The 24103-nt window shown below is 55.8% G+C and overlaps 12 protein-coding genes across 21 annotated transcripts; 8 read left to right on the top strand and 4 right to left on the bottom strand.

Moving 5' to 3' along the window:
• Positions 1 to 625: 625 nt before the first annotated feature.
• H310_06167 (hypothetical protein) lies at positions 626 to 3348 on the top strand. 8 transcript variants are annotated; one of them, XM_008871123.1, is made up of 12 exons: positions 626 to 766; positions 941 to 988; positions 1046 to 1137; positions 1197 to 1395; positions 1454 to 1559; positions 1608 to 2059; positions 2113 to 2339; positions 2388 to 2451; positions 2512 to 2779; positions 2836 to 2934; positions 2978 to 3077; positions 3130 to 3348. In XM_008871123.1, the coding sequence occupies exons 1-12, from the start codon at positions 738 to 740 to the stop codon at positions 3318 to 3320; spliced, it is 1875 nt and encodes a 624-aa protein (XP_008869345.1). In that variant the 5' UTR covers positions 626 to 737; the 3' UTR covers positions 3321 to 3348. The 8 variants fall into 8 exon arrangements, with proteins under 8 accessions (XP_008869345.1, XP_008869343.1, XP_008869346.1 ...); XM_008871121.1 differs by having other exon boundaries at positions 626 to 880; XM_008871124.1 differs by having other exon boundaries at positions 2978 to 3348.
• A 611-nt stretch (positions 3349 to 3959) lies between these two features.
• On the top strand, positions 3960 to 6703 carry H310_06166. Of its 2 annotated transcripts, XM_008871119.1 has the most exons (10): positions 3960 to 4367; positions 4407 to 4573; positions 4629 to 4851; positions 4899 to 5009; positions 5093 to 5241; positions 5299 to 5430; positions 5475 to 5681; positions 5763 to 5917; positions 5981 to 6201; positions 6255 to 6703. In XM_008871119.1, the coding sequence occupies exons 1-10, from the start codon at positions 4005 to 4007 to the stop codon at positions 6510 to 6512; spliced, it is 1986 nt and encodes a 661-aa protein (XP_008869341.1). In that variant the 5' UTR covers positions 3960 to 4004; the 3' UTR covers positions 6513 to 6703. The 2 variants fall into 2 exon arrangements, with proteins under 2 accessions (XP_008869341.1, XP_008869342.1); XM_008871120.1 differs by having other exon boundaries at positions 4407 to 4851.
• Positions 6704 to 6747: 44 nt separating this feature from the next.
• On the top strand, positions 6748 to 7610 carry H310_06165 (hypothetical protein). The gene has a single exon (XM_008871118.1). It carries the CDS (start codon positions 7078 to 7080, stop codon positions 7453 to 7455), a length of 378 nt encoding a protein of 125 aa, XP_008869340.1. The 5' UTR covers positions 6748 to 7077; the 3' UTR covers positions 7456 to 7610.
• A 25-nt stretch (positions 7611 to 7635) lies between these two features.
• On the bottom strand, positions 7636 to 10017 carry H310_06164 (hypothetical protein). Its single transcript, XM_008871117.1, has one exon. The coding sequence runs from the start codon at positions 9908 to 9910 to the stop codon at positions 8099 to 8101; it is 1812 nt and encodes a 603-aa protein (XP_008869339.1). The 5' UTR covers positions 9911 to 10017; the 3' UTR covers positions 7636 to 8098.
• A 284-nt stretch (positions 10018 to 10301) lies between these two features.
• Positions 10302 to 11449, top strand: H310_06163 (hypothetical protein). Its single transcript, XM_008871116.1, has 4 exons — positions 10302 to 10572; positions 10649 to 10922; positions 10975 to 11146; positions 11199 to 11449. The coding sequence occupies exons 1-4, from the start codon at positions 10383 to 10385 to the stop codon at positions 11316 to 11318; spliced, it is 756 nt and encodes a 251-aa protein (XP_008869338.1). The 5' UTR covers positions 10302 to 10382; the 3' UTR covers positions 11319 to 11449.
• Positions 11450 to 11894: 445 nt separating this feature from the next.
• Positions 11895 to 14036, top strand: H310_06162 (hypothetical protein). The gene has a single exon (XM_008871115.1). It carries the CDS (start codon positions 12355 to 12357, stop codon positions 13177 to 13179), a length of 825 nt encoding a protein of 274 aa, XP_008869337.1. The 5' UTR covers positions 11895 to 12354; the 3' UTR covers positions 13180 to 14036.
• Positions 14037 to 14418: 382 nt separating this feature from the next.
• Positions 14419 to 16724, bottom strand: H310_06161 (hypothetical protein). The gene is made up of 5 exons (XM_008871114.1): positions 15453 to 16724; positions 15266 to 15388; positions 15129 to 15211; positions 15017 to 15084; positions 14419 to 14972 (listed from the first exon to the last, which is right to left on the bottom strand). The coding sequence occupies exons 1-5, from the start codon at positions 16708 to 16710 to the stop codon at positions 14576 to 14578; spliced, it is 1929 nt and encodes a 642-aa protein (XP_008869336.1). The 5' UTR covers positions 16711 to 16724; the 3' UTR covers positions 14419 to 14575.
• Positions 16725 to 17602: 878 nt separating this feature from the next.
• Positions 17603 to 19171, bottom strand: H310_06160. 2 transcript variants are annotated; one of them, XM_008871113.1, is made up of 3 exons: positions 18728 to 19171; positions 17794 to 18673; positions 17603 to 17729 (listed from the first exon to the last, which is right to left on the bottom strand). In XM_008871113.1, the coding sequence occupies exons 1-3, from the start codon at positions 19097 to 19099 to the stop codon at positions 17710 to 17712; spliced, it is 1272 nt and encodes a 423-aa protein (XP_008869335.1). In that variant the 5' UTR covers positions 19100 to 19171; the 3' UTR covers positions 17603 to 17709. The 2 variants fall into 2 exon arrangements, with proteins under 2 accessions (XP_008869335.1, XP_008869334.1); XM_008871112.1 differs by having other exon boundaries at positions 17603 to 18673.
• Positions 19172 to 19523: 352 nt separating this feature from the next.
• H310_06159 (hypothetical protein) lies at positions 19524 to 20316 on the top strand (the record flags this gene model as incomplete). The annotated part of the gene is made up of 3 exons (XM_008871111.1): positions 19524 to 19782; positions 19827 to 19930; positions 20053 to 20316. 3 exons carry the CDS (start codon positions 19524 to 19526, stop codon positions 20314 to 20316), a joined length of 627 nt encoding a protein of 208 aa, XP_008869333.1.
• Positions 20317 to 20501: 185 nt separating this feature from the next.
• On the top strand, positions 20502 to 20908 carry H310_06158 (hypothetical protein; the record flags this gene model as incomplete). Its single annotated transcript, XM_008871110.1, has 2 exons — positions 20502 to 20673; positions 20721 to 20908. The coding sequence occupies 2 exons, from the start codon at positions 20502 to 20504 to the stop codon at positions 20906 to 20908; spliced, it is 360 nt and encodes a 119-aa protein (XP_008869332.1).
• H310_06157 (hypothetical protein) lies at positions 20861 to 22080 on the bottom strand. The gene is made up of 7 exons (XM_008871109.1): positions 21869 to 22080; positions 21667 to 21821; positions 21502 to 21620; positions 21366 to 21447; positions 21225 to 21304; positions 21126 to 21181; positions 20861 to 21079 (listed from the first exon to the last, which is right to left on the bottom strand). The coding sequence occupies exons 1-7, from the start codon at positions 21984 to 21986 to the stop codon at positions 20982 to 20984; spliced, it is 708 nt and encodes a 235-aa protein (XP_008869331.1). The 5' UTR covers positions 21987 to 22080; the 3' UTR covers positions 20861 to 20981.
• A 481-nt stretch (positions 22081 to 22561) lies between these two features.
• Positions 22562 to 23782, top strand: H310_06156 (hypothetical protein; the record flags this gene model as incomplete). Its single annotated transcript, XM_008871108.1, has 1 exon — positions 22562 to 23782. One exon carries the CDS (start codon positions 22562 to 22564, stop codon positions 23780 to 23782), a length of 1221 nt encoding a protein of 406 aa, XP_008869330.1.
• Positions 23783 to 24103: the final 321 nt, after the last annotated feature.

Here is a 24103-nt window from a genome sequence, read left to right as displayed (position 1 = left end):
TCGTTCGTTCACGAGCGACCGCCATTTCCATGAAGTAGTCGCCCAGCGCCCCCGTCGGACCAAGCCATGCCCACCATCCCGCACAAGTTTGCGCTGTGACTCATCGTACGGAAACGTGGAGCAATCCGTCCGCTTTGTTAGTACAAAAGACCAGCATTCTGTCCGTTGGTGAAGTACAGACGATCGCTCGCGGTGGATCGACGAGACCTCGGCGACCTCAACACTCACATTGTCTCGTCCAGAAGAGCGTTGGCACGCGCTGTGTTGCGTTCAACAGTCACAAAAAAGGCGGGAGGGGTGTCTCTGTTACGATCCAATAGTTCGTGGCGCATGTTGGGTCGCGAGAGAATGAATGATGGCATGTTGTACTTGCAAGACGGACGCATCCAAACCCAGAACGTCGTCGATAGGCAACTGGTTGTTCCAGGAGAATCCCGCGAGCGGCACCCGGCATCCAAAAAGCGACTTGGCCCGCCACAACTCAACGCACACAATTGGGTCCATGGGACGCCCCGAACGGACGGCCATACGGCGGGATTCCCTTGTCGCGCGGGCGTCCACCTCCTCCTGCGACAACGTGCCGCGACAAACATTCTCACGAACCTGGCAGAGCATGAGCCAATCAGCGGGCGAGGTGGCAGTAGCCAGGGTTGGATTTGTACAAGCGCCAGCAGCGAGCGAGCCGTGCACCTCGCTGGCACTTTCGTTCCGACCGCGCGGCCCGAAGGAAGTGCTTGATGGCGGCAATCGATCTGTCCTCGTTCAAGTACGTCGCGATCGCGGTGGGCGTTGCCATCGCCCTCCTCGCCTTCGCAAACTGGGCCTACTATAAGTATTGCTTTGTCCCGCCGCCACCACCGGATCCGCTCCGGAATGGCCAGTACGATTTGTGTGTCCATGCACATGTCCAGCACGTGGGTGTGAACCCCATGCGGTGTAGGTTTCTCTCGTTCATGCCAGGCCTCAAGCGCCAAGACCTTGACGGATTGTACGTGGCGCTGGGTCGCTGTGACGCCGAGGCGACTGACCACCATCCATTTCATAGCCAACACGACGTGGAATTGTGGTCGTGCTCCGTGTGCGAGTTTCAAAACGCGATCACGAAACCTGACTGTTTGCTTTGCGGCACTCGTCGTGGTAAGCGGCCGGACCGTGTATTTCCTTGAATCTCGGGTGCTGCATCAAATGGCGTGTAGACATTCGATTCATTGACATCCATGCCGTGGCACAGCCCAAACCAGCAACCTTCGCTCGTTCGTTCAGCAGCAACTACATCCAGGTGACGAGTACGCGCGCGTCGTCGTCCTTTCACGCCACGGCATCGCGCATGTACTCGATGGCGTTCGAGAACGTCGTGTTGCCAGAGGATTTGAATTCGCAGCAGCGCAGCGCTCGGTACGATGGTGTTTCTTTGGTGTGTCAATATTGTGAAGCTGACGACAGATTCTTATAGCATGCGCAAGCAGTGGATTCGTCAGTTGGATATCCATGGCGTCGTTCGATGGGCGCGGCGGTTCCTGGAATCGGCGCAAGTCCCCGATGCCCACGTCATTCAGCTCGTACGGAATATCTGAATCTTCCCAGTGACGTTCGTCACTTGTCTGTAGAACACCGTGCCGATGCCTTCCGCCTTGGGCAGCTTGTCCCCTGTCGCCGAGTCGCCGCACACGACCCCACCATCGCCTGCCGCATGCCCCAGTCCTGAAGACCAAAAGGATGCGCCAGCCCAGACCTGCCAAGTGACGTGGCAGCCTCTCGACTCGATCCCGGCCAACGCCACCGTTCTCGGGACGATGGTTCCGTCCGCTACAGCGACATCGTTGTTGGAGATCTCGAAATTGCCGTTTTACATGAAGTATTCGTGGTTCCTCCATCAAATCGACGACCTCGTCGTGCCGTACGACGAGCTTCACATCAAAGTCCGCGTCGACCGCCGGACCGTTGTCGCCGAAGCCGTTGAAAACCTGTCGAGCTACCCCGGGCGTGCCTTGTGTGCCATCGTTCGGTACGAGTTTGCGGGGGAATCCGCTCAAGATGCCGGCGCCGTCCAGCGAGAATGGTATACCCAGTCGTTCGCATTCCATGGCTCTCTCTCTCACGTGTGTGGTGCAGGTACATGCTGGTGTCTGAGGGGCTCTTAGTCGAGTCGAACGGGCTCTTTGTCGTGCTCAATCGCGAAGACAATTCCTACTTCATCAATCCCAACTCGAGCCATGCTTGGACACACCCCAACCGCATGGACCACCTGCAGGCGTTCCATGCCGTCGGGCGATTTCTTGGCCGGTCGCTCCTCGATGGTCAAGTCATTCCCATGCACTTGAACCCCGTCCTCCTCAAGGGTACGACACGTGCGGCGTCGTATTTCAACTGGTCAAGTTGTGTTGTAGCTATCTTGGGGGTCCCGCTCACGCTGGACGACGTCGAAAGCCTCGATCGGACCGTGTACAAGGGGTACGTCGTTCCGCTGCACTAGCCTCGATTGGTCTCGCGTGCGTCATGGATGGCTCATAGGCTCGTGTACTTGCTCGAACATGACAATGCCCACGAGTTGGCGCTTACGTTTTCTGCGACGGAAACCCGCGGCGACGACGTGGTCGAAGTCGATTTGGTCGAAAATGGCCACTTGCGACCTGTCACGGACGCCAACAAGGCAGACTACGTGCGTTTGATGGTGCGGTATTTGATGTTTGGCCGCATCGAGGCGCAGTTGCTGGCGTTGATTCAAGGCGTGTACGATATTGTACCCCCCGAGCTCGTCATGCCGTTCGACCACAAGGAGGTGATGATGATGCCGCCCATCTCTCACACCCATGCAACGTGTCCCATGGAGCGTAGTTTGAGCTGATCTTGTGCGGCTTGTCTCAAGTCGATGTTTCAGACTGGAAGGCCAACACAGTCACGTCGTCCAACTTGGTTAACTCGAAGCCCCTCGAGGTAGGACAACGTGGTCGATATCGTCTCCAACCGCTGCGTGTAGTGGTTTTGGGAAGTTGTGGAAGGCATGTCGCCGCCAGATCGGTCCAAGCTGCTCCAGTTTGCGACTGGATCGTCCCGCGTGCCGGTGCAGGGGTTCAAGGGTAAACGAGAGTCGCACGACCAAGTGGTCGTCATGGCGTGTGTGTTGAGTAGGGCTGACCAGCTACGACGGGGAAATCTGCCATTTTACCCTCAAGGGCGTGCCGTACGAGTGCGGCGTGTACCCGGCAACCCACGCGTGCTACAATCGAATTGACTTGCCACTGTACCCAGCCAAAGAGATGATGGTCGAAGCGTTGACGATGCTGCTGATGTCGGATCCGACCGGGTTCACGATTGCTTAAGTCGAATGAATCCATCTATTTATTCGCAGCACATTTCCCAAACGTAAAAGCAGCACGTTTGTCGTTTGTGGCCTACGCACAAGGGTTGCCAGACGCCAGGAGGACGTTGGAGCTTCAGCACTGCGACTCCCAGCAGAGTCGCAGCGACGAAACGTCGCATGGGGCAGCTGTCCACGGTTCATGCATTCGCCGACTCGCAAAGTGTTGTGAGCCAGACCCCGACGATCCAAGGCGGTGCATGCCATCTGCACCTGGCGCACCATTTCGACGGTGATGGAGCAGTGAAACTCGAACCGAGCGAGAGGTGGCATGAACGTCAAGGGACGTTCTTGATGGACATCATGATGTCAACGACGTCGTGCTTGTGTCCATCCAATCCACAGCGCGCAACCAACACGTGCGATCCCTTGAGCGCCGGCAAGTCCTTGGGAGGTCCATTCGGTCGCACCGTGCCGCGCTACCCAGCCCCGACGACGGCGTGATTGCGCACGAGGATGTGGCGATCCCATCACGACCAACTTCAACATGGAATGAAATGTTCCTGTCAATATAATATTCGTCTTTCTCGTATGTTCGATATGTAATAAAATACTACGAGCATTTTTCTCGTAGGAATTTAAATTCAACATGTCCCACCGTTTTCGACGACCAAACGAGGAGATCGCAATTCACCCTCGGCCCGCGATGGCCAAGACGTTCGACGCTCAAGCTTCGCTCCCCAAGCTCCCGATCCCAGAGCTTGCCGACAGTCTTAAGTACTATGCGCGATCGGTCAGTGTCCTCCAGACGCCCGAGCAACACGCGGCTACCCTCGAGAAAATCGAGTCGTTCCTCGCGCACGACGGAGCGGCGCTCCAGGAAAAGCTCATCGAGTACGCCAAGGACAAGAACAGCTTCATCGAAGACTTTTGGTATGAAGCGTACTTTAACTACAAGGCGTCCGTCGTCCTCAACGTGAATCCGTTCTTCGTTCTCGAAGACGACCCGACGCCGACGCGAGCCAACCAGATCAGCCGCGCGACGTCGCTCATCGTCAGCAGTCTTAAGGTACGAAGAGCTATGATGCGATGCCTCATCGTGCCTTAGTTTATTCATGCTCTTCGCACGGAAACGATGAAGCCAGACGTATGGCGCACGACACCGCTGTGTATGAACCAGTTCCGCATGCTCTTTGCCACAGCGCGATATCCCACCGAGACCAACGACGGCGTGCATGTCGCTCCCAACTCCAAGCATATTGTTGTCGTGTGCCGGTACGTGCGGCGGCTGTCGCGACTTGGACGAACAACCCTCGACTGTGTGGCGTAGCAATCAGTTCTACTGGTTTGACGTGATGTGGGACGACGGGACGGCCGCCATCACGGAGCGTGAAATCATGGACAACCTGCGCCGCATCGTGGAAGATGCGAACTCGTTCCCTGCTGCGGCTGTGTCGTCGTCGGCCGTTGGAGTGCTGACAACCGAACACCGCGTGATCTGGGCGAAGCTGCGCAAAGTTCTCCAACAAGACAACGCCGACACCCTGGCCATGGTCTGTGCATCTTCCCCTTTGCCATGCCGCTCAGTGGCGTCGTCTAGATCGATCAGGCGCTGTTCTTGGTGTGCTTAGACCACACGTCGCCCCCCACGGCGTCCGACTTTGCGTCGACCGCGCTCCACGGCACGTACGAGATTGCCCACGGATATCAAGTACGTCGATCTGGTGCCCCGGCTCGTGCACATGGCAGTTGTCGTTTCGTCTCTCCGTCGTGAACTTGATGGCGGCGCTGTAGACCGGGACGTGCATGAACCGTTGGTACGACAAGCTTCAGATTATCGTGTGCGACAACGGCGTCGCTGGCGTCAACTTTGAGCACTCGGTGGTGGATGGCCACACGGTGCTTCGTTTTGCGTCGGATGTGTTTACAGACACCGTGATTCGGTACCGCTTGATTCTTTTTGTGGTTTGCTCCGTCGGGTGACGAGGCACGTGGTGCAGGTTTGCGCAGAGCATCAGCGGCACGACGCAGTCTTTCTTGACGGGGGCGTACCGTCCGCCGTCGGCCGACTTGACCATTTCGCCCGTGCGGTTGGAATGGACCCTCAACGCGGAGTTGACGCAAGGCATTCGGTACGGACACTCGACAAGCGTGCCGTACGTCATCGTCGCGTTAGCTTTGCCGAAGCTCGGCTGAGCGACTTGATTGTTCAAAATGAAACCCGCGTGTTGGAGTTCAAAACGTACGGCAAGTCGTTCATCACCAAGCACAACTGCTCCCCCGACGCGTACGTGCAAATCGCTTTCTTGGCGGCGTACTACCTCCAATACGGCACGATCGTCAACCAGTACGAGCCTGCCATGACCAAACGATTCCTCCACGGGTACATGTGATACCTTGTCGCCCGACGTCCGCTTGTTGCCATGGATTTTGTCGTCCAATTTCGTGGTGGTGGGGTGGCTAGACGCACGGAAGCGATTCGATCGATGACAGCCGAGACCAAGAAATTCCTCGAACTGTTTGTCGATGCCAGCGCCAACTTGCTCGAAAAGACGGCAGCGCTGCGCGCGGCAGTGCAAGCGCACTCGGCCATGGTCAAGCGCTGCATGAATGGACAAGGTAGGTGTGATGATGTGGTCTGGAACGAAGTGGACATGGAGGATGCAATGCATTCTCTTTTAGGCGTCGAGCGGCACTTGTATGCGCTTCAGCAACTACACCACATCGTGTCGCCGGGCGAGCCCGAGCCTGCGTTCTTTCGGGATGACGCATGGCTCAAGCTCGGTCGCAGCATCATCTCGACGAGCAACTGCGGGAACCCGTCGCTGCGCCTCTTTGGGTTTGGCCCGGTTGTCCCTGAAGGGTTTGGCATCGGCTACATCATCAAGGACGACGGCATCCAGGTGAACCTTTCCTCGATGCGGATGCCGTGTTTTGACGGTCGTGGTGTGTTTAGTTTTGCGTCGCATCCAAGCACCGCCAGACGCAGCGCTACTGCGACACGTTGGAATCGTACTTGGTTCAAATGCAAAACCTGCTGACCAAGGAAGAGCACGTCATGTTTCCCAACTTAGCCAAGTCAACTCGATGTCATGCTGGTCTCGGTCGCCAGCGATCGGGGTCGATCGAAGACACGGGATATGGATTCTTCGACGGCGGAGCCACCGACCAGCGCAAAGTGAACAAGACTCCGTTGGTCGGGCGCAAGTTGTAAGCCAAACAAAACTCGAGCGTTGTAATGCACGAGCAACCGTGTTGCATGTGGTGCCTCGCCCGCATTGCCGCAACAGTTTGTCGTGGCGCTTGTAGACGAGTGTGTGGATGAGCTTCCCACTCTTTCGTGGCTCTCGGGCAATGGCGAACAAAAGCGACGGTGGTGTTATTACGTAGACGACTCGCCCCCGATGGGTCGGTCCTGCCGTTGTCGCCCTCATCGACTTCAGGAAACTATCGGTTGATGTCAAGGGCCAGCAACCACAGCGCGCTCGCGACCGCGGGGACTTGCCCGGCAAGTCATGACATGGGGGTCGTCGCTGCACATGCCAACGAATTATGTGCCACATTCGTGAAGCCTGGCGTTTTTGAACCAAGTCAACCGTCCTTTGTCCACTACAAGGGGTCGTGCGCCGTGTCGCCAGCAACGCGCTCTATCGCTACCACGTCGATTCTCACTGACGTCGAGCAGGCTTCGAGTGCAAGGAATGGGCTAAATTTGGGCAGACCCGACGGCAACCGGCACTCCGCCATGACATGTCGACTTGCCTGACCTGCCGAAACACATGCGCACCTTGGCGTCGAAGGCGCAAGTGCTGCCAGGGAACGGCGCCGACAAGCAATTCGATGCAACGCATTGGCACCTGGGCCGCTTATTCGATGATGCAATCGCCTGCGCTAGGCAAAATCGACCCGGCCATGACGCGACTCCCACAGACGTGTGCGCACCCAAAACAATGACTACTGCATGCCCATGTACTACCCTGCAAACGACAGGTTTGGAGGGTCCAGCATCTCGCTGCCGGCATGACACGTGGCGTCTTGTATCCAGGTCGCATTGGAATGCTGTCGGCATCGACATTGCGGTTTTGTCTGGTCTTTTGGTACTACGTCCTTGCGCACGGCATGGTTTCATTCGCGCCATTGCTTTTGCAATCCAGTAGAGAAAAAGACAAAGCAGACCTGTGGTACGGCTCACGCAGAGGAAAACGTTGGCGAAAGGAAGGAGGCTGCATGGAGGAGGAGAGCAGTGGCATATGTAGCACCATTGGAATGTGGGATATCCAGGCGACTCGTCGGGAGAGTCGCTCGCAACCACTTGAACGGTCACCCGTTGAAACCCTCACGTACATCACGATAACATTCTCGTCGATCTATTCTTGTCGTGCCGGGCTCGATGTCGCGGGATGGATTGGCATCTATGAATAGCCATGGCCAGCCACCACTGTCCCGCCGTCATTTCATCCGCACAACGCAGCAACAACCATGCCAACGGAATCGCTTCTCCAAACGGCACGAAACTCGTCGGCCGGGTACGTTTTGTGTACCCATGGCCTGCCAGCTCTTCGCATGTTTGTGTCCGCCGTGTGCCTCTTCCTCGTCCTCGTCGACGTCATCGTCAACAATTGGGAATTCAACGATCTTGTTGGGAACGCGCGCACGCTGCTGACCCCCGTGCTCAACGTGGCGTCGCAGCAAGATCTGACCAACGCGTTCACGTTTGCCGACGGGTCGTCGCTCGACTCGGTGTCGAGCGTCGGGCTCTACATGATCAACTACACTCTCCAGACGATCCATGCGCATGATTCAAACATGTACGTGCTCTCGGCCGACTCGTACACGGTGGACAGCCCTGTCAACGACATTTGCGGCATGTTGGTCCAGTCGTACCGGCTGGCCAACACGTCGTCGTCGCTCGTCAGCCTCGGCGTGGTGCAAGATGGCATCGAGTACGTGCGAGGCACCGCCATGACGAACCTGCTCCAGGGAACGCGACCGATTCCTCCTCCCGGAAGCAACCACGATGCTCTCGTTTCGTTCGGGTACTTGCCGTCGCGCATCGACGCCGACATGCGGCTGACCACTCCCGTCAAGGTGCCCCCGCCCGAGTCGGTCGCATTTGCAAACGTGTCCATGTATCGGTTCTGCGCGCGAGCGTATTGCACAGGATGCGACCCGACCATCGAGCTCGGGCAGGACTTGTGCACCGTGCAAACGTCGTTCAGTCCGACGACCCGCACGTTGGTCGTGCATTCCAGCGTGGCGATCGCAGGGCACAGCCGCGTGCTGGGCATGATGATGACGCGGTCGGCGGTGTCGGTCGGGTCGTTGTACGTGCGCGCGCTGTGCGTCCTGTTTGGGCTGGCGGCCTTTGCCACGAGCCACAAGACCGTGCGATGGACCGACAGTGTGTCGCTGGCGTCGTGGTACAAGAAGCTCGTGTACATCGCGGCGCCGGCCCAGTATCGGTATCAATGCCGGTCGGTCGATTTTTCGTACTTTTGCTTCAACAGCGACGTGTTCGTCGTGGGGTACGTCGTCGCCGTGCTTCTGGACGAGAAAGCATGCAACTTGTACTCGCGCACGCTGCACAAATGGAACGACGAAACGATCGATTCGTGGACGAGTCGGTGGGTGTTTGTGCGCATCGCAGCCATGAATTTTCGGTGGGTCTGGCTCAATTGCTTCCTCGTCAAGGTGATCAAGGTGCTGGCCAACGTCCTCAGCACGGCGCGGTACACTGGGCGCAACTTTGTCGTCGGGTACTTCAACTTTAGCACGATTGCGTACGTCTACTTGGCCGGCATCCCCCTCATGTACCGCAACAACTTTATGGACTATGGCAACTCGGACGTGGCCACGCTCACGACGGCGACGCAGCTCTTGGACGGCATCACGGTCGACTTTTTCAACAGTGTGCTCATGCGAGGGTACCCTGGCTTGATCTTTTTGATGTTTGTCAGCTTGATGGCCGTGCTGACTCTGGACGTGGCTATCAACCGCAAGTGGCGCCACCAAGTTGCCAACAACTCGCTCGGGCGCCAGCACTTGTACAACTCGACGTCGATCATCGCAGATGTGGGGTATTCCTTCCTCACCTGGCCCGACTTTAAAGGCCAAGCCATCTCCATGTCCGTGCGATCGCTTTGCATGATGCAATGGTTCCTCACGTGCCACACCCTGCGCTTTGGACTCCCGGAAGACCCGTCCAATGTCCGCGGGATGACCTCCAAAGCAGGGTCCGCCCTCAGTCAAGTAGTTACGACGACGCAACGTCGCAGCGTCGGGACGTGGAGGGAAGGTCGGCAGCAGTCGAGTGCGTCGGTGGCCAATGAATTCTTCATGGTGACCCAAGACTCGGATGGATACATCCACTTGTTCAATGCCCGGAAGACCGAAATCCAAGCCTTGAGCATGGAAGTGAATGTCCAAGCAGATGCCAAATACGTCCTCACGTAGTGCCGCGTTGGCTTCAGACAAGTTGATTTCGGTCATAAGTATGGTGGCAATTTCATGACACGCTTCCATCTCTTCCTTGGAGGACCCATCGATTTGTCCTGCCGTCAGGCTCGTGTGTGCCAGAGGGCTTACGGAGAAGGCAGGGACGGCGGCTTCCATGAAAGGAATGTTAAATGGACTCGATCGTCTCGTACGCACACACGACCACGCCTCGCGGGATCCCCTTGATGCGGGGCGCTATGTGTGTGTCTGCGGTACAAGTGACGCCATCGCTGGGCGTGACTCGACCACCGAGATCCTCTCTCGAGCATCCGCTCGTGGAGACCGTCGTTCGAGGACGTGTCCACGATGCAATACCAAACCCGGCTCGCCATGGCCATCGCACGCGACGGCGGCAGTGCCCGTTGGAATCCTCGATTGATTACTCAATTAAATATTTTTCATCTAAATTAAATAGTGATATTTGTCAAGAAGGTTAAATTATATACATTCAATACTGTACATGGATAAAAAGGTAATTTTGAAATTGCTTCTATAGGATTTAAAGAACTATTATCCTGTAAAATCACCCGGTCGTTTGCGAAACCTCTCGGAACAGCGAGCGACACTCGGTATCTTGCGGCGGCGGGCGATGGACGCGTTGTACCTCAAGTACGTGTGCCCGTTCAAGCAATACGTGTCGGTCGACCTGATCGGCGGGCCTCGGCCGATCCAATTCCGCTACTTGATCAACGTGCAGAAGGGAGCGACGTTCTTGTTTGTGCTGGCGTGCATGGCGTACTTCGACAACTGGTCGTGGACCGCGCACGTGTACTTGGCCAGTACGTATCCGCCGCCTTCCACTGCTCTTTGTTGCCCCAAAGGTTGCTCATGGAAGCGCTGTGCGATGTTGTGTAGACCATGGCATCTACGGGTTTATTTGGCTGTTGAAGGACATTACGATTCCCGACGCGAGCTGGAAGGTGTACTTGACGATTCCGTCCGCTGTTGTCGCCGTCACCGGGCTTGGCTTGTACTGGGTTGCGGGGTACATTGTCGTGGCGCATCGTGTCGAAGCGTCGCCTTCGCTGGCAGCGGTTTGCATCATGCTCCACACGCTCGGAACGACGTTGATGCTGGCGGCAGACACGCAAAAGTACTTCACGCTCAAGTACAAGAAGGGCCTGATTTCGTACGCATTTCATCGAAACGAATCCGTTGAACTCACTTGTGTGCGTGTGCAGGGATGGATGGGTCACTTGGAGTCGCAACACGAACTACCTCGGCGAGATGATGCTGTATTTGTCCTATGCCCTCCTCGCCAACCACTGGATTCCGTACGCGTGGCTGGCATTCATTTGGTCGGCCATGTTCATGTCCAACATGATTGCCAAGGATGCGTCGCTTCGCAAGAAGGTACGGTCGATGCACGTTCGGTTGGGCCAGCTCTCGTCGCTCCGCTGTGTAGGAGGGAGGCGAAGCGTACGCGAAGAAGGCAGGGTTGCTGTTTCCGAACGTTGCGGGATGGGCTGCAGCCACGTGGGCCCACGCAAAAGGCGCGACGCCGCAGTCCGTCAAACGCGCGTGACCATCAAGCCAAGCCCGTCGACGCCATGGTTCGACGACATGGCGTGGGGACGTGCAGCAGGTCCTTTGCAGTCTGCGATTTCATTGCAAACGTCGATGCGTTCACGTGGCGATTCGCCATTGTGGCCCAGACGTGGAACTTGCACGGTGGGCTGCGTGTATTCAAGTGGAGTCGGTCGGAATGCGGTCGGCTCTGGGCGGTACGAGCGCGGTTGCTCACATCGCATTCTTTACATGCAGCCATCCTTTTGCTCCAGCGATGCGAGTTGCACAGACTAGACCTGCGCTCTTTTTTGCGTCATGCGAACCTCAAACAAAATAGACGGGGGAGAGCGAGCGAGCGATGAAAAAAGGAGGCATGGCTGAAGTCATGTCGAATCGCGTCGGATTCCCAAACGGCCCCCGCGCACATCGAGCTACGTTGCCATGGGTGGCGAAAGAGTCTAGAGCATCTCGCGCCCATCCGATGGCCACGGAAGACATCGCTGCATGTTGGGATCGGTCGAGCCAACGCTCGGACGCTGCAAAGGAAACTGCAGGAGCAACTGAACTGCGCGCTAGTCGAGGCCGTGCTTGGCACACACATTCGAGACACGTCAGAGCGGCAATATAAATTGGATGTGGAGTTCATGCAGGGATGGCAAGTTTGCTGTGTGATGGCGCGGCCATCACGCCACCGTGTAGAGCGCGTCGGCCATGATCTTCACCTCCATGCTCAGCACTTGCACAGCGTCTTTTTCATGGTTGCACAGCGAGATATTGCCTTCATCGTCTTGGCAGAGGAGGTACATTTCATGAAACACGGCGCTGTTCTCGCGTTGTTTGTCGTGGCTGCCACCGCCTGCTTCATCTTCCGGGATGCAATCTGGCGCGCTTCGCACAAAGTACCGGCGCATGGTGGCCAGGTTGCGGTCGCCGACGGTCTTGCGACTATGTCCATCCTCCATGGCGGCCGATTTCTTGCTGAACTTCATGGCGGCATACTTGCGATGGTGCTCTGGCAAGCCGAATTTTAAGGTAAAGCACGAGAGGTACCAATGGACCGTGCAGAGCGCGCGCACGTGGAGGGAGATGGCTTTGCCGTCGTAGTTGGGCACCTCGATAAGCTTGTACCCGAGATCACTCACAATCGCGGTCGTGTTAAACATGAGCTGCCGCCCGAGCGAATTCTGCGCCACGTTGCGCCACCACGATCGGTTTATCGCGTGATCGAGGCACAGCACGACGATCAAGTTGATGACGAGCGCGACCAGCTGCCCGGTGTACGTGCGAACGAACCAGCTTTCAAAGAAATTCACCGAGAGGCCGTCAAGGATGTTGTCGCGGGTATCGACGGCCGTGTAGTCGGCGTTGATAAAGTCGGTAAACTTGTCGCGTTGGAGGAGAAAGATGGACGCAAAGTAGATGCATGTGACGCTGCTAAAGTTGAAAAACCCCACGACGTGGTTCGCCCCGGTGTGGCGGGCCGTGCTGACCAAGCTCGCCCCTCGCTTGAGCACCTTGAGGACAAAACAATTGAACCACAGCATGCGAATGTTGATGGACCACAGGCGCAGGACGACAAAGCTGTCGTTCGCGCCTTTGTTCCACCGGTACAAGCTCCTGGCAAACACCGCGCTCGACGTTTCATCGAGCAGCACCGCGACCAAGTACAGTCCCACGAACACGTCGCTGTTGAACGACATGAACGACAGGCTGAACGCGTTGCTGGGGTACCGATACAGCGTCGGGGACACCATGTACCCGAGCTTTTCGTACCATGTCGAGAGCGTCGACCGGTTCGTCCACCGCACTGTCTTGCGGCTCGTCGAGAACGACACGGCCAAGTACACGACGCACGTAAATCGCACCCACAAGGCTAACGTTGTCGCATTCGACCGGCTCAGCATCATCCCCAACGCGCGCTTTTGACCATAGATCGGCTTACTCGACTGGACGGTCAGCACTTGCGTCGTCGCGTTGAACTGAATCTGCACCGTGCACCTATCGACGCCCATCTCCATGATCGGCAAGCACCCCGTGCAGAAAGACCGCGCGTTGAACCGGTACATGGACAAGTTGGTGCGCACCACCACGCCGTGGGTGGGAATGGGAATCGCTGTCGTTAGCCGCATGTCGGCATCCACGCGAGCGGGTCGATAGCCGAGCTCTGCCAACTGTTTGGCGTTCGAACCGGCGGGAGGCGGGGGCGACGGCCCCATAAACAGGTTGTACAGCGTTGGCCCTCGAACGTGGACGAGTTCGTCCAGGACGTGGCCGAGCTGCGTCGTCTTGGCGCCTGGAGGCACAGGGTACACGTCGGCCAGGTGACGGCATATGTCATTGACCTTGTCGAGTACCACGAACGATCCTGCCGCGAGAAAGTAGTGGCTCTTCTCGCGCGCATGGATGGCTGCGAGCGAGTGGTTTAGGATGAATCGGCCAGCGCTGGACACGCTGTACGGCGACGCGTCCGTGGGAAACGAAAAGTAGTGTTTCAGGTCGTTGGCGGACGCGACCTTGGTCAAAACAGGCGTGAAGAATGTCTTGGCATTCCCAATGTAGTCGTTCAGGTCCCAGTTGTTGATGGCCACGTCGAGCACCATGCACACGGCGCAGATCACGGCCGTCGTGGTGCCAAAGATTTGAGGCCCGCGCGCCTTGAGAAAGCCACGCACGCGCTTCGTGCATCCTTGCACCGGCAACGCCATGTTGCCGAGCCTGGTGTTCTGGAGACTCCCGACCGTTTCACATGCGCGACCTTTCAGGGACCGTCGAAACGACACTGCCAACGGTTTCATCTCGTCGTCGATGACGATATCGAACGAACGCGCGTCGTGCGTTCGTCTCGTCATCTCCAGGAACCAAACAGCACCACGAACAACTGCGTGATCGACGCAACGACGATTTAGGACGCTGCGCCTCCCGCCGACAGTCTCCATGACATGACCGGTGGTGGTGGTGGTGCTTCGGAGCGATTTCCAGCCCATCGCTGACGTGCCCAATTTCCTCGAGAGGATGCTCAAGCTCAAGCTACTGTGGTTCTAAAGTCAACGCCACGGCTTGTATACTTAGACATCGGGAAGTGCAGTCATGACTGCATTCGAGGAGCGTAGGACGAGTGGACTTGTGTGAGCGAGAAACGTCATGTCAAGAGATGGAGTGCGCCACGGTTCAAAAGGACGAGCTATGGCATGCCGCATGGCCATCTCTTGGCTTGGACGACGTCGGACAGCATCTGTCCACGTCAGGCAATGCCACATTCTGCAGTGCCGTCTCTCAAATCGCTCGGCCGACTTCTTCGACGTCAATTTCCGCAATGTTGCCATGGCGCACACGCTGGAGCACTCTGAGCTGCGTGCCAGGCGCCAGCAAGCACTCTTTCTCTCCTGGGAACATGGACAGCACGGAAATGTCCATCGCAGTCTTGCACTTGACACGGAGCAGCGTGCACGACCCGCCGCAGCTTCGCATAAAGTTACGTGCAACGTTTTCGTCCGACGTGCAGCTGCTGACGCCCCACCACGTGATGATTTTGCCTTCTTCGTATGCGTCGAACAAATCGACGCTCACGCCACGCCACAGCGTTTGTTCCTTTTGGGGCATGCGGCACATGGCCTCCAGGAACACGCGAAGGTAGCTAAAGTACTTTCGAATGGCTTGTCGGTTCTCGGACCTAGCAAGAACGGGATCGAGTCGTTTCCGCGATGGATGCCGTACCGCAAGGTCGAGTTGAGCTGAGCGTAGATCCAATTTCCAGTGTACAGCACGATGGAGCCATATAAATCCTATATCGACATCAACCCGGGACATCCAGCGTCAACGGGATGACCTTGTTCATAGGACCTGTCGGCGATCCTGCGTTGCTCTTGGCCAGCTCTGCCCCTCGAGACAGGCTCTGCTTGATCGCGGCGGCTGATACGGTCGTCCAGCAAGAATTAGCCATGACGACCATGATTGATAGAGTACCAGTAGTGATGCCAGACGAGGCAGCCAACAGACTCGTTGGCAATGGCAAGTCCATGATGCCTTGAATTGGAGCCAAGCCCGATTGCTCTCCCATGTCGTCAAATCCCATCCGAAGCCAAAAGTCTACACATCCTTTCGTTGGTGCATGTCCACGTGCATGGCTTGGAAAGAGCGAAAGCCGATGTACCAAGCAAAGCCGCCTTTTCTTCAATCCGTTCCATCGTGGTGAGCGGGGGCGGCCGCTGGCGGCCGCTCAGAGTCGGGATGAGCGAGTAGTATTCGCCAGACAGAGCTGTCACGGCATTGGGATCTTGTTGAATGGCAGTTTTGAGTTTCTCCAGCACTGCCTGGCCTTTCTCGATCTGGGCAGCCGACAACTTGCCCATGGCCGCGTCCCCGCCACCGCCGCCGTCTCCCGACTCGGACGCATCGAGCTCAACCAACTGATATTGAAAGTCCCGTTTGACGAATGCGTACCGATCACACCAGTTGTTCTTGGTTTTGTCCTTGAACTTCTTTTCAAAAAGCTGCATTGCTTTGTCAAGGCTATCGCCACAATCGACAAGCTGCTGCTGCCCCACGTCGCCGAGCCGCCCCCATCGCGTGAACACGAGGTAGCGGGATTGCGTGGACTGGAGCAGTTGAATGATGTAAAACTTGTTGTTGTTCTCGCCAATGTTGGTTTGCATCAAATCCGCCGTGAAGTCGTTGACAATTGTGAATTGATCCCGCGATGCCAAGTGCTTGTCGGGTTTTCGAGTCGTGATGCGAATGGGCGACTCGACAGGCAACTCGGCACTGTGTTTGACCTTGGCTTTCTTCACGGGCGTCGCCGGCGCGTCCGCAGACGCCATACGTTTTTTCCCTTTGCCAATTGCTGGAGATGATGATGTTTCCTTTTTCACATCGGTGGCAATCGGTGATGCAGGTCCTGCTCCCGCGTCGCCAGGTGCAAGCGCCGCCGTGAACTGCGCTTCAGTCCACACCACCACCCCGGGTACCGCCTTATGATTTTCCGTCGAAACCAAGTGCGTTGTCTTTTTCGTCACGCTGGAAGACACCTCTCCACCGGCAGCTTTGACCTTGGACGCCGCTTCTGCTCGCGTATACGTCGCGAGTTTTCCCATGAACGCGACTACCTTTCCCTCCAACAATTTAGATGTCGTCGCGTCGCTTTTGACCGTCACAGGGATGAGTGGTGCAGGTTCCTCTGTCTCGTCTGTGCTGGATGACAACGCCGCCATGAACTCTGCCTCTGTCCAAATCACAACTCCCGGTGCTGCCTTGTCAACTTTGCCGTCACCGCCCACGACCAAATGCGTCGTCTTCTTCGTCACGCAAGACGAGACAGCACCGCTCGCGTCCTTTACCTTCGTCGCTGCTTCCGCGCGTGTGCATGTCTCGAGCTTGCCCGTGAACGCGACAACCTTCCCCCCAAAGGACATTTCAAAGATCCGCTCCGATCAATTTATGATACCTCTGATATTGGATATTGAATTATATCAAATGTCACAGATCTTAATCGCTGACGATCAAAAATTGAGCGCGATGGGATGCGGCAGGCGGAACACCGGACGATCCAGAGACCGAGCTCTAGCCATCGTCGTCTCGTAGTCGGCTCCGCTTCTCGTACACGCTTTCTTACGGTGGCCTCGGCCGGTGCTGACAGTGGGAACCTGGTCGTCTTTGTATCCAGCCACATTGTACCGTTGCTGTTGGCGCATTGGGAAGGTGTGTGCCTCGTCACCAAGACAAATTGCGTCACGCGGACGACATCTTGGCTCTCAGATGTGATGTCCTCAGATCCATTCGATCGTTACGACGTAGGGCAGTGCAGCCATCGGCGCCACCTTGTGCCGTTCAATCAAAGTCCGACAACTCAGGGGAGTATGTAGCACTGCCCTTGCATAAAGGTTCGATAGTGCGACGGTGCCGGTGCACGTAGCAATCGAGGCTTCTGCAGCCACGCGAAGAGTCATTGACGCCGCCGCAAAATTCCCAGTGAAAGGAAGCCCTCGCTTTGCAACAAGAGCGGCGTCCTTGTTGTGGACACCTTGCGGCGAGAGATGAATCACCACGACTACAACACCACGTCTTCGCACGGATGTGACAGCACCGAGTACTCCCACTCGAGTTGCGCTACGTGCCATGATGCGAATAACAAAAAGGAGCGCGAGTCTAGTACAATATAGGCGGGGGCACCACTGTTCCCACGTGTGGTGGTTGGGCGTCATGATCCCGCTGCCGACTAGCACTAAACTTTTGATCGGACTGCATGGAGTGGCTCTGCGAAGGAGCGTCGTTAGCGTGTGCTCCACACAGCCGAGACACGGCGAAGCAAACACGGCAACGAGTGTAAATTGCTGTGAATTCTATCGGCACTGCGGGGTTGCCACAGAGCAGATGCAACCAGCCCCGCTGGAACGATCTAATTCACACTCTCCCTATGGATGGGGGGTTCGCACTAAGAAAGGAATTTAGCACCAATCCCCCCACCAAAGGGATAGCGCAGAGGACCCAGAGCTTACCGCGGTACACCATTGCAGCGGCAGCTTGTTTCTTCAAATTTGCACGTCGACGTCCTCGCTTTTTTTGCGATGGAGTCAATACCTTCGTGGCGACGACGGCAGTCTGGTTTGGATTGGGATGTGTGACAGAGATGTCGTCTTCTTGGTTGTTGGTCGAGCGGACAGCGACCGCTGGCAGATTGCACTTGGCAATGATCGACTGGAGTGCGTTCCAGTCGTTTAGGATATTCGGTCGACTTTCGTGGGGCTCTTCGTGTTGGCTTGCATGCTTCTTGCTGCGGTGCGCCTTGTCGTCGTCGCTGGATGCGGACGTTTCGTCGAGGGAATTGTACATGTTGTTGGACTTGGACGGCGTGCTATGACGCGGTGTGGAGACCCGCGACTGCACTGGTGTCTTTGCTGTGCGTTGGTGTTTTTGTGGAGCCTGTTCAGTAGTGGAGGGATGAAGACTTGTGCGAACTTCCTCTTCAAAGCTCAATTCGTCGTCTGGCGGCTGGGGTTGTGAGTGTGATGTGATGATGGTCAGACGTGCCGCGGTCGTCCGGGTGTCCGACATCTTGGTGGTGCTGTTGTCCCTGGAGGAAGCTGGAGATTTGGCACGTGGACTGCTGGAACGACCGCTTGGCGCAGCAGGAAGCGGAGTCTTCTTGGTAAGCCCAGGCTTGGTGGCCATCGAGTTGGTGGAGAGTCGAGGACTTCCTTCCACTGCCTTGGATCGAGGACTGCTAGTTACGTCAACTGTTTTGGGTAGTGGGTGCTTTGGGCGCAAGAGGGCCTGCATGTGCTGCGCACTGGGCAGGAACTCGGTGCCGACAAAAGCAAACGTGATGCAGTTGCTCTTCACCCACGCTTCAGTCAACTCCTTGCCATGAAATTGCATCTGCCATCACTTTCCATGTGAACCGCGAGGGACCACGAGCTATCGAGTCCTTACCTTGTTGGCCACATGATCGCGAAACATATCGTTCGTCAAGACAAACCCGTCGTGCTTCATCGCGTAGTCGATAATGAACAGGTCGTCATGCGCTTGGGGAGGAGTCAACACAACTTTCTCGGCGAGAACGAGCTGTTGCACGAGCGCCATCTCGGATTTTTGGTCAAGTTCCATCTCCGCAGACTGTTGTTGCCGACCTCGTGGAGTGACGGCTTTCGACTTGGTCCAGTATCCCGGAGCAAACGCAATGCACCGAACCCCAACTCGTTCAAAGTGGTCGATGGCACTTTGCAACCGCTGGATTCGCACGGCCCCTCGCACGACCGTGGCAACGTTCGCTGCGTCCAGCACAACAAGCGGTTGAGCTACCATCCAAACGAGAGTTGAAGAATACCGTGTTGACCCCGCCGTGCCATCGACCCGCGCGTGGCGTTTGGCGATCTGGTCGGCACTAAATATAGTGGATGTTGAGACTACGACGGATTGGATAAAATAGTGCAATTAATCCAAATGCTCGCGTTTGATTGGCTACAACGGAATCTTGAAAGGGTACGGATTCCTGAACCGTTTTTTTTTGTGTCGGATAAAGGGGCACGCACCGTCGTCACAATGGCACCAGTACATTTCGTCGCGTCCATGCTGGCAACGGCAGTCCCATTTGATGCGAGCCACGGTAGTCAAAATAAAGAATGAAGATGGATGGGCGAGGTCCGCTACCATCAAGCTGGATGCCGATTGTGCCCTGTAGTGTATTGTTCAAGTCGACACCATGGCTCGTCGTTGTTGGCAAATCTTGATGTGCATTCTCTCGTGTGGGCTTCCGCTACCGACGAAACCCGTCTTGGATGTTTGGCAACGTGAAGCAATCGACACCCAAAATTGCCATGATCACAGCCAAGGCACCACAAACACAACGGCTTCGGTCAACACCCTGCATCCCTTTTTCGACTGCTTTCGTAACCACGACGAAATCTCTGTGTTTCTCGAGCATTTGCTGCGTGTGGACCAACCACACCGTCAGCTGTCCAAAGTCCAAATTGCCACTTCTGTTCAAGGTGCGTACACAGCCACTCCACCCGACGCTTTCCTGATGACGTAGGACGGCCCATATTTGGCTACAACTGGGCTTCCACCGACTCCATGGCGCCGTCCAAAGACCGGTCATTGCTGTACATCCAAGCCGGTATCCACCCTCGGGAATGGGTTTCCATTTCATCTATCGTGTACTCCATGACACGAATCGTGACGACGCCACCATCCAAGGAAAGGACCTGCGATCGTTCAAGAACAGGAAACTCGAATTCCTAACTCAAGAGTGGTCGTAGGCATTGGCGGCGTATGACGTGGTGTTTGTCCCTGTCGTGAATGTGGACGGGTATCGATTCACATGGGCAGCCCCGCGGAACCGCCTGTGGCGAAAGAACTTGCACGGGGTCGACTTGAATCGAAACTTTGGTCCGAGGGACTTCTTCACTCCGTCGAGCGACGAGTTCAGTGAGATGTATTCTGGTCTGTATGCCACTAGCGAGCCTGAAACGCGAGGGGTACGGAATTACGTACGCACGTGGCTTTCCACATGGACGATGTAGATTGCAGCGTTTCTCGACTCGATCCAAACACGTCTGCGTGGAGCTCTCGATATCCACACGACGGCGGGGGTCGTTGTGCGTCCCCTTTCTGTCTCCAGCGTATGCGATCCACTGCAATTTGTACGTGCAACGCTGTGACGAAGCTGAGTTGACAGGAACCTTTGCCTGGCAACGACGAAGCCGCCATGTCCACGTTGGGACAGTATGTGGCCAACGCCATGAACAATGCCGGTGCGGTGCCCATTCCCATGAGCAGAGTCGGCCTGTTTGACGTGCTTGTAGCAAGTGGAACGACCCGAGGCGTGCCATACACCAGCATTCCAGGGCATGCGCTGTACCAAGGCTTGCTGTACTCTGGTAAGCCGTTGGAATCGCGCATGTGGTGGCTTTATGGAGTATGCTAGGAACGTTCAAGGACATGGTGTACTTGACATTCAACCGAACTCCGTCGTTGACGATCGAGCTACGAGGGGAGAATGGCTTTATGGCACCAAGTGCGTCGATTCGATCGTCGGGCGAAGAGCTTGTCGAGGCCATCACGGCGTTTGCGAGTCAGCTCGGCTCGTATTACCAATTGAAACGAACCGTTTAGAAGATGCATGGAGCTGTTTATGTGTCGTGGTAAAGCATTCAGTGCCGACTAGTCTAGGCTCGCACACACCACGCTACAGGTTGCTGGTAGCAGAAGCGGGCATCCCCAAGACGTGCATCAATCGATCCAAGTCGGCTAGGCCCTTGGTCACGTGGAAGTTTTGGAGCACTCCTACGAAGCCAGTCGTGAGAACATATCCGTTTGACGTCGCATGCACCTTTTGCTTCGTAGTAAGCTATCAATGGCTCCGTTTCGTCCGCATACACTTGTAACCTGTGCCACAACGTCAACTTGCATCGCGCGAGATTGCAACTACCGGTGTCGCACGACGTCGACGGCGTCGTCCGGTCGCTGCACGAGCTGCGCGCCGCCACACTTGTCGCAAACACCGTCCACCTGCAAATACACTAAACGTCAGCTCGGCTGCTTACCACATCGCTGCCTAGGAGACGCGAACCTTTGGAAGCAATGGGGGCATGACGTACTCGCCGCTGTTGATGTTGGCAACGTTGAAACCTGTCCCGCACGACGAGCACATTCTACACGGAAGAAGCTGGTTCAAAGTGGCTCGTAATGACTCGATAGAGGCCTACCGACGGCCGCTGATCTTCTCCAAGAGCACCCATTCGGGCAGGTCAAAGTTAACAACGAGATCCAACGTATCGATTTTGTCGAACTCGACAGCTTGGCTGGCGTTGCGAGGGAAGCCATCCTTCCGAGATGTGAAGCAAGGTGATGGAACTGTATGCAAAACTTACCAGAATGTACCCGCGCTTGGCGTCCGGTTCTTGCAGGCGGGCTCGCACCATGGTCAAGATAATCTCGTCCGGGACCAACTTGCCAGTCGCGCTGAACTCCTTGATTTGTCTGCCCAAAGCCGAGTCTCGCTTGATCTCGGCGCGAACCAAGTCGCCTGCCAAGCCATCCATGTTGGGTCAACACTGACGGCGGCGATCGTACCGGTGGAAATGGTCGGGATGTTCAACTTGGGAGCTATGCGAGTGGCGTACGTGCCTTTGCCGACGCCAGGTGGCCCCAGGAACATCATGCGTGCATTATCTTGAAAGGCTTTCTTCATCTTGCGTGGCTGGGCTTTGGTAGAAGACTTGTGCGTGTGCGACCGAGGCAAAGAGTGGACGTAGTTCAAATCGCATTCGAAGCAAATTCCAGTCATTTGGTCAACCTTTAAATAGAGTGACGCGTTTCTCGCCTGAACCAAAAATATCGACAAAAATTCCGGAATATTCGTGCCAACTTGGGAGATGATATATCAATTTCTAATTCATCATTATTTGCTAATGTATTCCATAGATAATGTTTATATATATTTACTTGTTTTTGCGGCCGCTGCCCCTCACGCTGCATTGACGAACGTCAGAGGTTGAGAAGATGACCTGATCGGCTTGCTGTGCATGCGGCCACCCGTTTAGTTGACATGCAGCCCACGACACCGATATACTATCCGAATCGATGCTATGGTGACGTGTGCCAGAGGTATATGGAGGTGCTTGTTCGCTCAAATATCATTCTATTTCAGTAATGGTCGGTAGCGGTCTCGGCCTTTCTCTTTCATGACAACTGCGACCTGCACTCTGACTTAAAACTATTACCATCACTCCCGTAATACATCAAAGTCGTTGAATGTTGATCGCAATGTCGACTTGTGCATGCGACATCACACTTCAAATCTCGGACAATATGACAATTCAAGGTCAAGTCATTTCATTCGTGGGCAAACTCAGGAGCTACTCAAGAGCCGACGCGATTGCTCAAGCTCGAGCGGCGGGAGCGTCCGTGACGTCAACTGTTACCAGGCGGACCACTGTCTTGGTAGCTGCTGATGAGGCGACAAAGGCACCTAGCGGAGTCGAGGTGTGGAGCGAGTCCAAGTTTGTGCAAGCGTTGGGTGCGGTCAAACCCGAGCCACAGGAGGAACCTGCTATGGAAGCAGTGGCTATACAGCCAAAGCGAGGCAAGAAAGTCGCCGTGAAAGATGAGGTGAAGGAAGAACCCATTGCGCCTCCCAAAAGAGTCACGAAGGGTAAAAAACGTGCCAAAGCAGAAGCGCCGGAACAGACTTCTCCTTCCTCACCCAAGAAGCCCAAAGCCGACGAAGCAAAGACCGAGCGCATTGGTGCACGAAAACCCGATCGATTCTTGGCCAGCCGTGACCAGTTTACAATCGTCGACGACTATTTGACGGACCTCATGCAGACCAACCTGGGCACGAACAACAACAAGTTTTACATCATCCAACTTCTGCAGTCGGTAAGCGACCACACATACTACGTGTTTACGCGATGGGGGCGACTGGGGGAGGCCGGCCAGCACAAGCTTGCGCCATTTGGCCACGACTTGGACCGAGCGATCACGCAGTTCGAGGCCAAGTTCTCCGACAAAACGCGAAACAAATGGGCCGATAGACATGCGTTTGTGAAGCACTCGTACAAGTACCAGTTGGTCGAGTTGGACACGACTGAAACGGGCGACGGTGGCGCAGGTGATGCGGCAATGGGGAAATTGTCAGCTTCCCAAATTCACAAGGGACAAGTCGTATTGGAGAAGATCAAAGCTGCACTCTCGTCGCGAGCAGGCGCCAATACCATAAATCAGCTCTCGGGGGAGTACTATTCGCTTATCCCAACGTTGGCTGGTCGCAATCGCCCTCCACCTTTGGGTTCAACCAAGTTGGTCGAAGAGAAGGAAGCGCTCTTGGACTTTTGGCTTCGTATGGGCTTTGATGACATGGAAGAACAAACTGGATTGGCTCCCATTGAAGGCATCATGGACTTGCCGCTTCCGTCCACATTGCTTGAAGCTGCTTCTGTCATCACTCAAGGTACGTTAACACCATGCTTCAACTACATTTGCTAACTTTGCCATTTGAACAGTTGGAGCCATCAAGCAATGCCAATCTCGTGGGGCAGAACTGGTGAAGGCGAAAGCTGGGTCCCCAACGAAACCTATGGACAAGGTATACCACCAACGTTTTCACCGGGTAAATAAGACATTCTCACAGTTTGCCCGATGTAGGAGTTGTATGGCTCCATCGTGCTCTACACTGGAAATTGGATCTACTCGCAGCTCAACTCGACCTTGCGTTCCGAGAACCGACAAGCCATTCGAAAGTACTTCAACTACCTTCGCGTGTTCCTGGAGGCCATGTGCCGCATGCCCCAAAAGGAACAAACGCTG

Source organism: Aphanomyces invadans (assembly GCF_000520115.1).
Source record: "Aphanomyces invadans strain NJM9701 unplaced genomic scaffold supercont1.11, whole genome shotgun sequence".
Taxonomy (NCBI): domain Eukaryota; phylum Oomycota; class Saprolegniomycetes; order Saprolegniales; family Verrucalvaceae; genus Aphanomyces; species Aphanomyces invadans.
This window is presented reverse-complemented; position numbering and strand designations above follow the sequence as displayed.